General features: G+C 26.3%; 1 protein-coding gene across 1 annotated transcript in view; it reads right to left on the bottom strand.

The window, feature by feature from the left end:
- LOC117172941 (probable 2-oxoglutarate dehydrogenase E1 component DHKTD1 homolog, mitochondrial) overlaps positions 1 to 13,832 on the bottom strand; it is a 48,912-nt gene that overhangs the window by 6,446 nt on the left and 28,634 nt on the right. Inside the window, exons 8-12 of the mRNA XM_033361247.1 lie at positions 11,532 to 11,739; positions 6,960 to 7,372; positions 2,159 to 2,279; positions 1,679 to 1,867; positions 1,495 to 1,580 (exon numbers count right to left, since the gene is read on the bottom strand). Coding sequence (XP_033217138.1) covers positions 1,495 to 1,580; positions 1,679 to 1,867; positions 2,159 to 2,279; positions 6,960 to 7,372; positions 11,532 to 11,739 — 1,017 coding nt within the window. The remainder of the gene's footprint in view (positions 1 to 1,494; positions 1,581 to 1,678; positions 1,868 to 2,158; positions 2,280 to 6,959; positions 7,373 to 11,531; positions 11,740 to 13,832) is intronic.

Raw genomic sequence — 13,832 nt, 5'->3', positions numbered from 1 at the left:
TCCACTTACGCCGACTAGGAGTTGTTTTTTGAAAAAAATGACTTAAAATTCGTGATCAGCGACCTCAAAAACCCCCAGTAAAGTATTTTCAATGTTTATAAAACGGTTTAAAATCGTAAAACTTGATTTTAATGTCATTTTAATCAAATTCGAAGCAAATTTTCACTTTTCGCGATTTTCTGCCTTTTCATCGCCGTATGGCGGGTTGAAATTTTTGTAAAAAAAAAATCAAAACATGGTTTTCGATGTATTTTTTCCCGTAGAATTCGATTCTGAAGTCAAAAAAATAAAATTTTTCTTTATTTTTTTTTTATTTAAAAAAAACCATGAAAAAACCGTAAAAAATGAGGTTTTTCGAGCAAAACCCCATAAAAAAGTAGCGGGACCCTACTTTTTTATTGCAAATTCGGATTCAGGGTCGAAAAATAGATAAGAATATATAGGTCTGGTCAATTGCACAGACACTTTTGTTTTTTTTTTGTGGGCCTGTGGAATCTTCAAAATTGCTAAATATCTCCTAAAATTTCTTAAACTTTTTCTACAAATAATAGTGGTCAATTGTTATTTATATGTCAATATTTGAAAATTTAACTAACAAATTAAACATTTTTCAAATAGAAGAATTAAAACTGTAACGTTAAAAGTTTAAATATAAATTTTGAACAAAATGTTAATTTTCAACAAAATAGATGAATTTTCGTCCAAAATAATAGAATTAAATATTTTCTTAAGAATACTTAAGAATTCCTTTTTTAGTTGAAAATCCGGTTTTCAGTTGAAATTTAATTCTTTAAATTTGATATTTTTTTAATAGAAATTCTATCTTTTTTTTTTTTGAAAATGTAACTATTTCATTGCAAAAATTTGCTTTTTGTAAATTTATTTTTCCAACTAAAAATTAAATTATTCTATTTTTGGTCAAAAATTGATCTTGTTTAGTTAAAAGTCCATTATTTTGATTAAAAGTTCGGTTTTAAGCCTGCAGAAATATATTTAAATTCTTCATCATTTGCTAAACAGTTTGAAATCTTTTGAATTTTTTACACATTTTTTTAATTTTTATGAAAGCTTCTGAAAAAATTCAAATTATTTTAACTGTTTTAAAATATTTGAATTCATTCCGAAATATTTTTTAATATTTTGAATTCTTTGAAATCTTTGTGCAATCTTCTCAAATCTAAAAAAATTTTTTGAAATGTTTTAAATCTTTGTGATATCTCTAAAATATTTCTGAATCCTTTACAAGATCTTTGAAATAATTTTAGAAATTTCTCCAATCTTTTTAAGTTCTTTAAAATTGAAATCTATTAAATTTTACAAAATCTTTTAAAAGCTTCGTGAAATTTTTGAAATAATTCCAAAAATTTTGGTGAAACCTTATTTTGAATTCTTCTGAAATTGTTTTAAAATCTTTGAAATCCTACGATTTTTTATGAAATCTTTGTGAAATCAATTCACTCATTAGTTTATAATAAATAATATTCAAGAAATTACCTGTCGTCCACACAAGTTTTCAAATCTTGGTTTAACAAAGGACCAAGCACCCATATTTCGTGGTTCTTCCTGACTCCATACGAAAGCTGAGGAAATAAAAACGAAATTTATATTTAAAAAATACTCGATCGAATTCAATCTACTCACAAAAAAAAATTCAATCCCTTAGATTAAAAAAACTTACTGCTTGCGTGTCGGTATTTTTCAATTTCCGCCAGTAATTCCATAACCGGAAATGGACAAAGGCTCTCAATTCTAATAATCGCAGTATCATCAGATCCGAGAATTTCTCTCTCTTCAACTAGATTATAATAATGTTTTCCGCTCACTAGTAACACCCTTCTGACATTTTTTTCAACGACTCTATCATCACCTATTTTAAAAAAATGTTTATTTCCACTACTGCCAGTTAATTTTTATCATTCCGGTTGATCTACTTTGATTTTTTGATTTGTAGAAGAACGAAAAAAAATCTACCCCGACCCGGGATCGAACTCGGAGCTCTGTATTCTCATGACTCGGTGGCGTGCCTGGCTAGCGCGCTGATACGTGAAGAGATAGAAATCGGGGTTCGATCCCGACCCGAGGTAGATATTTTTCTCGGTTCTCTATAAATAAAAAAAGAAAAATGAATCCAAAACAATTATTTTTTAAATTTATTTACCTATTACAGTTTTAAATGAAGTTTCTGGTGCCATTTCAGAAATACTCGAAGTAGCCGAAGAGTGACGAAGTAAAACCTTAGGTGCTACAATTATCAGTGGTTTTCTAAAATCTCTGATCATCTGAAAATAAAACGGCTCGATAAAGAAAATATTTCAAATCTTATCTTTGATAAACTTAAATTGAAGTCAATTTTATTTTTTGGTTCAAAATTCAATAATTTTGTGTAAAAAATCATTCTTTGTGATTGAGAATTCAACTCTTTTGTTAAAAAATTATGTTTTTGGGTTGAAAATGCATTTATTTCGGTAAAAATTGCATGTTTTTTTTTCATATTAGAAATTATAATTGTTTGATTAAAAATTAAACTGTTTTTGGTTTAAAATTAAAATATATTTTGGTTGAAAAACTAATTTATTAAAAATTATTTTTTTTTCGAAGATTCACCATTTTAATTGAAAACCCTTTTTTTGTGAAATTTTAATTATATTAATTTGGTTGAAAATTAATTTCTTCTGGTAGAAAATTTTTGTTTATAATTAATATTACATAATTTTTAATTAACATTGTATTATATTTAATATTTATATTTACATTTCTTCTTAGTACATTCCTTTTTTTAACCTAGATGATTAAAAGTTTCTCTAAAAAGGATTAAATTTTTATTTTAAAAAAATTGTAATGAGCTAAGACTAATTTTTCACTACAGAAATGTATTATTAACCCGAAAAAAACCATTTGGTCATAAAAACTTATCTTTTTTGTTTTAAATTCAACTTTTTTTGGTGGAAGAACTAACATATTAAAAATACATTTTTTTGTTGTTCAAGATTCACGATTTTAATTGAAAACCATTTTTTTTTGTGAAATTTTAATTATATTAATTTGGCTGAAAATCAATTTTTTCTGACATAAAATGTTTCTTTATAATTGATATTATATCATTTTTAATTAATATTGTATAATATTTATTATAATATTGAATATTTATATTTAAATTTCTTCTTGGAACAATGTTTTTTTTTCAAACTAGATGTTTCAAAATTTGTATAGAAAGGATTCAATTTTTCTAAAAAGATTAATTTTAAATGAGCTACAACTAATTTTCAACCACAGAAATGTATTTTTTAACCCAAAAAAACCATTTGGTAATAAAAACTGATCTTTTTAATTAAAAAATCATTCCTTTGGTTGACAATTAGTTTTTCTTTATTGAAAATTTATTTTTTTAACTGAAAATGTAACTATTATATTTTTGGTCGGAATTTGTCTTGCTTACTATAAAATTAATTTATTTGGTTGTAAATTAGTTTTTGTGTATTGATAATCAATTGTTTAATGCAATTAAATTATTCATGTTTTTTAATTGTATCTTTTTATAAACATTTTAACTTCTTGTTTGAAAACTCATCTATTTTTTAAAAAATTAACTTTTTCATTAAAAATGCATTTTTTTAATTAAAATTTTATCTTTTTGGTTCAAAATGCACATGTTTTGTTAAAAAATCCTTTTTTTCAAGTTGAAAATCCGTTTTTTAATAAGAACCGAAGTTTTTAAACCACATCTTTTTTATATAAAAAATTCATATTTTTGGTTGATAATTTGTCTTTTGTGGTAGAATATTAATCTTTAAGTAAAAAACTGATTTTTTTCGTTACGAATTCATTTCTTAGATCGAAAATTTGACTTTTTTGTTGAAATTTCGTTTTTTGGTGAAAATTTTTTTAACTCATAATTTAATTATTCAATTTTTTCTCGGAAAATCACTTTTTTTTTATAGAAATGTTAACTTATTTTTTGTTTGAAATTTTTTCTTGTTTTATTTAAAATTAATTTCTTTCATTGCCAAATGTTCCTTTATTTTATTGAAAAATCTTCTATTTTGTTAAAAATGCAATTATTATTTTGTAAATCTTTCTTCTTTGAAAATGTAACAATTTTAAGGAAAGAGTTTTTTTAGTTGGAATTTATTTTTTTAAACTATATTCTTTATAAATATTTCATCATTTTGGTTGAAAATTAATTTTTAACTGAAAATTTAATTGTTCATTTTTTTCGGATTTTGTATCTTCTTTTGCAGAAATTTTAACTTCTTTTTTTGTTTGGGAATTTCTCTTGTTTGATTCAAAATTAATTTATTTGCTTGGAAATTAGTTTTTGATTAATTTAACTATTCTTGTAAATATTAATTTCTTTTGTTGAAAATTAGTTTTTTTAGTTGAAACATAATTTTTTAAACTTAATATTCTTCTATAAAAGTTCTATATTTTTGGTTGAAAATTTGTCTGATGATCTTTTGTTTTGAAAAATCAACTACTTGGGTAAAAATTAATTTCTTTTGTTGAAAATTAAACCATTTTGTTCAAAAATCGTGTTTGAGTTGAAAATAAGATTTTTTCCGAAATTGTATCATTTTTCATAGAAATTTTATCATCTTTTTGTGTTGAAGATTTTTCTTGTTTAATTAAAAATTAATATCTTGGGTTAAAAATTAGTTTTTCTTTAATGGAAATTAATTTTTTTCGGATATTGTCTATTTTTTTAATAGAAATGTTAACTTCTTCGAAAATTCATCTATTCTTTGAAAATTAAACTATTTCGTTGAAAATGCATTTTTTGTTGAAAAATTGACCTTCTGTAGAAAATTTAACTATTTGTCTCAAAATTCACTTGTTTTGATAAAAAGTTCACTATTTTGTTAAAAAATAGCTTTTTAGTTGAAGATCCGTTTTTTAGTTGAAACTTGATTTTTTAAACTGAAAATTTAATTATACAATTTATTTATGAAATCGTATTTTTTTGATAAAACTTTTTTTATTTTTTCCTTGTAAATTTGCCTTTTTTGTTTAAAAATTAATTTCTCGGGTTAAAAATGAGTTTTTTTTAATTGAAAATTAAGTTTTTTAATTAGGAATTTAATTCAATCATTTTGGGACATTTTAAACGAAAAAGGTAGACTTTCTATTAAAAAAATAGATCATTTTAAAAATTAAGTTCCAACTAAAAATTTATTTTTAACTAGAAAACGAATTTTTAACAAAATAGTTAAATTTCCAACAAAAGTTTAATTTTCTTAACAACTATTTTGTTGAAATTTATTGGCTTTTTTTTTAGTTGAAAATCTCCTTTTTGGTTGTAACTTAATTTTTTAAACTTTAATTTTTCTGATAGAAATTCTATCTTTTGATTGAAAATTCATCACTTTGGTTGAAAAGGTAACTATTTCATTGATCAAAATTTTTTGTTGTAAATTTCTTTTTCCAACTAAAAATCAAAATATTCTATTTTTGATTGAAATTTGCTTAGTAATTTTAGCAGCAGTAAAATATTAATCCATTCAGTGAAAAATTCATCTTATTAGTTGCAAATTCATTTCTTTGATGGAAAATTTAGCTATGTTGTTGAGACTTCTTTTTTTTGTGTAAAAGATTCAATAAATAAAAAAATGATAAGAGTCTGTGCTTCTAAAAAAATTATTATTCTTTCTGCCGCTTAGTAGCTTAAGGGAAAAGCAACAGACCGGCAATCGAAAGTTCTGTGGTTCGATTCCCAGCGGAGCAATGAGGAAGATTTTTTTCAGAAAAAATGTGATTTTAAAAAAAAAATCTACAAGGGCGTCTGTTTCTGGAAAAAGGATTCTTCTTTCTACCGCTGTAGTAGCTTAAGGGAAAAGCACGCGAACGGCCAGCGGAAGTTCTGTGGTTTGATACCCTGCGAAGCAAAGAGGGAGATATTTTTTCAGAAAAAATTTAATTTACAAAAAATGACAAAGGCGTGTGTTTCTGAAAAAAGGTTTCTGCTTTTTTTTCTGCTTTTTTTCCAGAAAAACTTTTATTTAGAAAAAAAAACCTACAAGGACGTTTATTTTCGAAAAAAAGGATTCTTCTTTCTATTTCTGTAGTCGCTTAAGGGAAAAGCAACCGATCGGCAATCGCAAGTTCTGTGGTTCGATTCCCATTGGAGCGATGGTGAAGTTTTTTGTTCAGAAAAAATGTTATTAAAAAAACAAGGGCGCCTGTTGCTTAAAAAAATGATTCTTCTTTCTATTTCTGTAGTAGCTTAAGGTAAAAGCTCCCTATCGGCAATCGGAATTTCTGTGGTTCGATTCCCAGCGAAGGAATGACGAAGATTTTTCTTTAGAAAAATTGTTATTTTTAAAAAAACCTACAAGGGCGTGTATTTCTGAAAAGATGATTCTTGATTCTATCGCTATAATAGCTTAAGGGAAAAGCACGCGACCGGAAATCGGAATTTTTGTGGTTCGATCCCCAGCGAAGCAATGACGAAGATTTTTCTTTAGAATAAATGTTATTTAAAAAAACCTACAGGGCGTGTGTTTCTGAAAAAGATGATTCTTTATTCTATCGCTATAGTAGCTTAAGGGAAAAGCACGCGACCGGAAATCGGAATTTCTGTGGTTCGATCCCCAGCGAAGCAATGACGAAGATTTTTCTTTAGAATAAATGTTATTTAAAAAAACCTACAAGGGCGTGTGTTTCTGAAAAAAATGATTCTTCTTTCTATTTCTGTAGTAGCTTAAGGGAAAAGAAACCGATCGGCAATCGGAATTTCAGTGGTTCTATTCCCAGCGAAGCAATGACGAAGATTTTTCTTTAGAATAAATGTTATTTAAAAAAACCTACAGGGCGTGTGTTTCTGAAAAAAATGATTCTTTATTCTATCGCTGTAATAGCGTAAGGGAAAATCACGCGACCGGCAATCGGAAGTACTGTGGTTCGATTCCCAGCGGAGCGACGGCAAAGATTTTTTTTCATAAAAAATGTAATTTAAAAAAAATTACTTGTCTCCTGAGTAGATGGAAGTATTGAGCCGGAGTTGATGGATTAGCGACCTGGAGGTTGATGTCCTCGCCATCAGGTTTGTTTTCTTTGCTATTCGTTAACTGCAGGAATCTTTCCATTCGACAGGAACTGTGTTCAGGTCCAGCGCCTTCATATCCATGCGGCAAAATCATGGTTAATCCGCTGCTTAACATCCATTTCGTTTCCCCACTTGATACGAAAGTGTCGATCATAATTTGAGCTCCATTGAAAAAATCCCCAAACTGAGCCTCCCAAATTGCTAAAGTCAATGGGGAAGTAATACTGACTCCGTATTCGAAACCCAGAACCGCCTCCTCGGATAAAATACTGTTTGCAAGTTCTATTTTCCCCTTTTGACCTTCCACCATCGAATTTAGCGGGATGTAGATTCCTGTTTATTTTAAAATTTATTAATTTATTTTTTTATTCATACGGAGAGAAATTTCAAACAAATTAAAAAAAAATGCTCCTTGATTTTATTACACCTTTCGCGTGAGAAATAAGATCTCGCAACCCTTGCTTTTAAAGCAAAGACCGATGCTTTAAAGTCAAGGGCTCTGAGATCTCAGTTCTCGTGCAAAAGGTGAGATAAAATCAAGGAGCAGTTCCGTGAATTAATCTCTTGAAACTTCTCTTCGTGTAGGGAGGAATATTTTTGTGCGTGGCAAAAAATTTTTTTCTGGGTGAATTAGAGACTTTAAACTCTGTCCCCTTTTTTTTAATTCCTCTTTTTCCCCTTTTTTTTCGTTTTTTCGCCTAATTGCAAACAATCTAAATTACTTTTAACAAAACTGTTCAATTTTCGACCAAATAAATGAACTTTTAATCCAATAGTTGCATTTTTAACCAAGAATATTTATTTTTCAACAAAAAGACGAATTTAAAAAAAATACGTGTGTTTTCAGCCAGTTATTTAAATTTTTAACTACGAAAGATTAATTTTCCACAAAAAGTGGAATAGATAAATTTTTAACTAAAAAGATAACTTTTCAATTAAATTATGAACCTTCAACTGGGACAGTTAATTTTTCAGTTAAAATCTAAATGTTTCAATTTTTTTGTAATAAGATAGTTAAATTTTCAACAAAAGAGATAAATTGCAGCTAAAATGAAGAATCTTCGACCAAAAAATGACTTTTTTGCCAAATGGTTCAATTTTCTTTCTACAAAGTAGATTAATTTTTAACTAAAAGAGATGAATACTCAACGAAAAACCTTATAGCTGATATTTTAATTAAAAAAGTTTTATTTTAAATAAAAAAAGTTGAAGTCAACCAAAAAAATATGAATTTTTTAATAAAAAATTGGAATCCTCAGCCAGAAATACGAACTTAGAAAAAGTTGACTTTATAATGGAAAAGGATACTTTTGAAAAAGTGGTTTAATTTTTTCACAAATTAGAATAATTTTCAACTAAATAGTTTAGTTTTCAACCAATAGCATAATTTCTTTACCAGACAGATTAATTTCCTGTAGAAAACGAAGTAGTGCAAATTAAAAAATCAAGTATATACATTTTTAACTAAAAACGATAAATTTTGAACTAAAAATGGAATAGTTAAATTTTCGATTAAAAAAATTAATTTGAAAAAAAAATATTGTTAGATTTCCAACATAAAATACGAATTTTCAACAAAATACATCAATTAAAAAAAATCATATAAACTAAAATCAAGAATCTGAAATCATAAAACTGATTTTTTGACAAAATAGTTAAATTCGAAAACCAAATAATTGAATTTTTAACTAAAAAATATAAATATTAATCTAAAAGCGGGATAGTTAAATATTCAGTTAAAAAACTTAATTTGAAAAAAATATTGTTAGATTTTCAAACCAAAAGGATGAGTTTTCAAGAAAACAGTTGAATTATTGACCAAAGAATGAACTACATGAACTCCATGAACTACATTAATTTGCAATTGAAAAATACATTTTTAACTACAAATTGTTCATCTATTTAGTTTACTATATACTTGAAATTTTTTTTACCTAATATATTTAACAATTTGACTATTTTATTATTGGTGATAATTCGTCTTTCGGACTTAAAAATTAATTTATTTGGTTGGAAATTTTTTTTTAGAAAAATAAAATTCTTGATTGAAAATTTATCGTTTTGGTTGAAAACTAAATTACTTTTTTAATGATGAAACTATTTGGTTGGAAATTCAGGTAATCTTTAAAAATTCGTTTTTTTTTAGTGAAAAATTAATCGTTTTGCTTGGAAACCCCGTATTTTTTGTTTAAAATTAAACCATTTGCTGAAAATTTTAACTATTTTGTTTATTCCTTTTTTTAAATTAATTTTTGTAACGGAAAATTTAAATATTTCATTTTCTATTGTAAATTTACTTTTTGTAAGTTAAAAGTTCAACTATTTAGTTGAAAACTTGTCCTTTTTTGGTGCAAAAAAGGAAATTGAAAAATCTTTCTTACATGCAAATTTAACTTTTTGATATAAAAATTTATCACTTTTGAGTAAAATGCAACTGTTTTGTTTAAAATTAAACTGTATGTTTTTGTTGAATTCAACTGTTTTTAATTTTAAATAAAAATTTTTTGGTTAAAATGCTATATTTTTCGTTGAGAATTTATTTTGATTGAAAATTCATTCTCTTGGGTTGAAATTTTGTTTTCAGTTGTAGAATAATTGTTTAGGTAGAAAGTCATGTATTCCATTTTTGGTTGAAATAGGAAATAATCCTTTAAGGGCACGTGATAAATATTGTAAAAAAAAGCAATCGAATATTTTATTTTTAGTAGTAAACACACGCATATCGCAAAAATTCAGACATTTACTATAACTATATAATAAAAAAATAACTATATAATAAAAAAGATTAAATTTCTATCCAAAGAGATGAATTTTCAACAGTAGAGTGGAATTTTCATCCAAGAAATATTTTTCATTCAAGAAAGAAAAAAAAGTCAACCAATTTGTTAGATTTATAACAATAAAGTTGATTTTCATACTAAGAGTTGAATTTTTACAACAACAAATTTTTTATTACAAAAAAAAAAGATTTCAATTAAGTTGTTGAATTTTTCACAAAAAAGTTATTTTTCATACTAAGAGATTAATTTTTAACCCCAAAAATTACTAATCTTAACAAAACATTAGAATTTGTCACCAATTTTTTTTCAAAAAAAAAATATATGTAGTTGGTGTTCATTTTTAATAATTTAAAAATATTAAATTACGAAACTGATAATCTTGCCTAAAAAATAAAGATAATTGTTCCCTGCACTTTTTGATTTTTTGATTAAACCAGAGAAAGAAAAATAGGATAAGTAAGAAAAGTGAGGGGAAATGTGGAGGGGCATAGGAGAAGTGGAGAGAAATTAGTGGATGGAAATTAGAAGAAGTGAGGGAAGAGGAAATATGGAAAAAGAGAAGAAATAAGAAGAATGGATGTAGAAAAGTGAGTGGAAATAAGTGATCATGAGAGAGTAGGTGTAATAGGGTAAATTAGGATAAATTAGGAAAAGGAAATAGGGAAAATGAAGGTATGGAAGTAGGGGAAGTAAGATTAATTATGGAAGAGGAAGTAAGGGAAATATGAGAGGTGGAGTAGGAAATGTGAGTGTGAATGAGGAAGAGTAAGAGAAGTGAGTGTAAATGAGGAAGAGTAGGAGAAGTGCATGTAAATTAGGAATAGTAGGAGAAATACGTATAAATTAGGAATAGTAGGAGAAGTTAGCATAAATGAGGAAGAGTAGAAGTGAGTGTAAATGAGGAAGAGGGATTGTCAATTATAAAGAATAGAAGAAGTGAGTGTAAATAAGGGTGAGTAGGAATGAAGTGAGTGTGAATGAGGAAGAGTAGGAGAAGTCAGTGTAAATATGAATGAATAGGAGTGAAGTGAGTGTGAATGAGGAAGAGTAGGAGAAGTCAGTGTAAATATGAATGAATAGGAGTGAAGTGCGTGTGAATGAGGAAGAGTAGGAGAAGTGAGTGTAAATGAGGAAAAGTAAGAGAAGTGAGTGAAAATGAGGAAGAGTAGGAGACGTGAGTGTAAATGAGCAAGAGTAGAAGTGAGTGTAAATGAGGAAGAGTGAGAAGAGGGAGTGTAAGTGATAAAGAATAGAAGAAGTGAGTGTAAATGAGGATGAGTAGGAGTGAAATGAGTGTGAATGAGGAAGAGTAGGAGAAGTGAGTGTAAATAAGGAAGAGTAGGAGAAGTGAGTGTAAATGAGAAAGAGTAGAAGGAGTGAGTGTAAATGAGAAAGAGTATAAGAAGTGAGTGTAAATGAGGATGAGTAAGAGTCATTCGAAGAGTCATTCAAAGTGTGAATGAGAAAGAGTAGGAGAAGTGAGTGTAAACAAGGAAGAGTAAGAGAAGTGTATGACAATGAGGAAGAGTTGAAGAAGTGAGTGTAAATGAGGAGAAAATTAGAAATTGGGGAAAGGGCAGAAAGTCAAGTGTGTGGAGGTAAAGTAGGGAAATTGCAGGGGGTGTAGGGAAGAGAAAGTGTAAGAGGGGGACTAATTTGTCCAGAAAAACCTATTTGCCCCTCATTTTTCGAGTAAAATATAAAAATATTACCTCCATTTGATTGGTCGACAAGCATTGCGTGTCTATGAGAAAATGTACCTCGACCAACATCTTGACCACTTAGTCTCACATTGTAGCCCTGATAAAGCAAACTTCCAAAAGCCATTGCTTCTGCCGTTGACCAATCGACTTCAGATCCAGTTTCAATTTTTTTTAACCTGGCCTGAACGTGAGACTTGAGAATATGTGGATGAATGTCCTAAAATAGAGAGGGGACTTTTTTTTATTAAAAAAATGTAATAACCCTTTCCCCCACTTTTTATTTAAGATTGAGGGTGAACAATCTTTCCCCTATCCCCCTTCGTTTCTCCTTTTTCAAATTCCCGTTTTTCCCTCTTTTCGAAAAGTTTCCCCTTTTTCTTTTTAAATATACAGTTTTTGGATTTCTGTTTTCACTCTTTTTAATTTATTTAAAATACTATTTAATATTAAAATTCTATTAAGAAAGCAGGGTGGTCAAAAAACTTACTTTTTAAAAATTCCTGATTTTTACCTAATTTTTCCCTGGCCAATTTTTTATTTTCTCTGATCATTAATATTCAAAGAATAACATTTGAGTTTTTAACATTTTTAACAAAGAATCTTTTATAAGCGAAATAAAATAATAAAATTCCAAATTTATTCATTTTTTTTTAACTATAAAATAGATGACTTTATTTATCATAAAAAAACGAATACTTAATCAAAGAGGATAAATTTTCCACAAAGTAGTTTAATTGTCGACCAAAAAAGATTTAAAGAAAATTTAACAAAAATTTTTAATTATATAATTTCAAGACATTATATTTTCAACAAAATAATTACATTTTTTAGAAGACACTGGAATTTTTTAAATCTAAACACTTTCAATTTAACATAATTAATTTTTGTGACGAAATAGGTGAATGTTAAAAAAACAGTTGGATTTTCGACCAATAAAATATGACTTTTTAAAAACATACTTTGAATTTCCAAAAAAAAGCAATTAATTTTGTAATAAAATAGTTGATTTCTGAACCAAATACTTCAATTCTCTATTCAAAAATATCCATTTTTAACCAAATAATAAAATTTTCAAACTAAGAAGATTAAAATTTAACTTAAAATAGTTGATGTTTTAACAACAACAAAATTACCAAAAATATAAATTATGAAATAAAATTCAAAAATTATATTTTGAGAAAAAAATTTAATTTTTACACAAAAGAGCGATTCTTCAACAAAATAGTTCAAGTTTTAATTAAAGAGATGAATTTTGAAATAAAGTAATCCAATTTTAACAACATGATGAATCTTTAACAAAGTAGTTCCATTTTCGAATAAATAGTTGAATTTTTAACCAAAAAATAAATGCAGTTTTAACCATGAAGATTAATTTTCTACCAAAAGAGACAAATTTGGAACTAAGTAGCTTATACTATATTTTAACTAAAAAATAATAATTTACAATAAACAAAGAATAAATTTTAAACCACAATTAATAAATTGTCAATGAGAAATATTAATTTTCTTCCAATAAAGACATGAATAGTGCATGAATTTGCAACCAAATAGTTCAATTTTAAACTGAATAGGATAAATTTACAATAAAAAATCAATTTTCAATCAAAAAAAGTAATTTTTAACAAATTTGTAACATGTTAAGAATTCCTGAAAATAAAACCAAGAATCTATTAACAAAATTTAAAAAAAAAAGAGAAGGTAGAGGATTTGGTTGGTCGCCTTCTCATTTTACTTTCTTCTTTTTTGTTTTTGTTCGGAGGAAATTTTTTTCGTTTCTCTTTTAGGTAAAAAAAAATAAAAACTTTTTTTAAAATTGCAGTGGGAAAATTTTATGGTGGATGTTGAAATTTGGTCGCTAGATTTTCGGTATTATTTTTAGGAATTCTTCACATTAACTTGATTATTGGACGTTAAAAAGGATTTTTAATTTGATTTTAATCTCATTTCAGTTTTTTAAATTTGAAATTTGTAACTTTTCTTAACAAAAAAGTTCAATTTTCAACGAAAAATATAAATTCTTAAGCAAGAATAATTTTCTAACAAAAAAGATGAAAATTTAACAAAATATATGAATTTTTAACCCAGTAATTGAGGTTTTAATTAAAAAATCAATTTTCGTGTAAAAATGGAATAGTTACATTCTCAGTTAAAAACATTAATTTATTAACAAAATAAAAACAATTTTTAACAAAATGTATTTAAATAGAAGCTTGAATTTGCAAACATATAAAAAGTTAATTTTTTTGGTAAAAGATTGATGTTCTTAGTTGAAAATTCATTTTCTTGGTTTGATTTAATATATACATTAGA

The sequence above is a fragment of the Belonocnema kinseyi genome, chromosome 5, assembly GCF_010883055.1.
Source record: "Belonocnema kinseyi isolate 2016_QV_RU_SX_M_011 chromosome 5, B_treatae_v1, whole genome shotgun sequence".
NCBI lineage: Eukaryota > Metazoa > Arthropoda > Insecta > Hymenoptera > Cynipidae > Belonocnema > Belonocnema kinseyi.
This window is presented reverse-complemented; position numbering and strand designations above follow the sequence as displayed.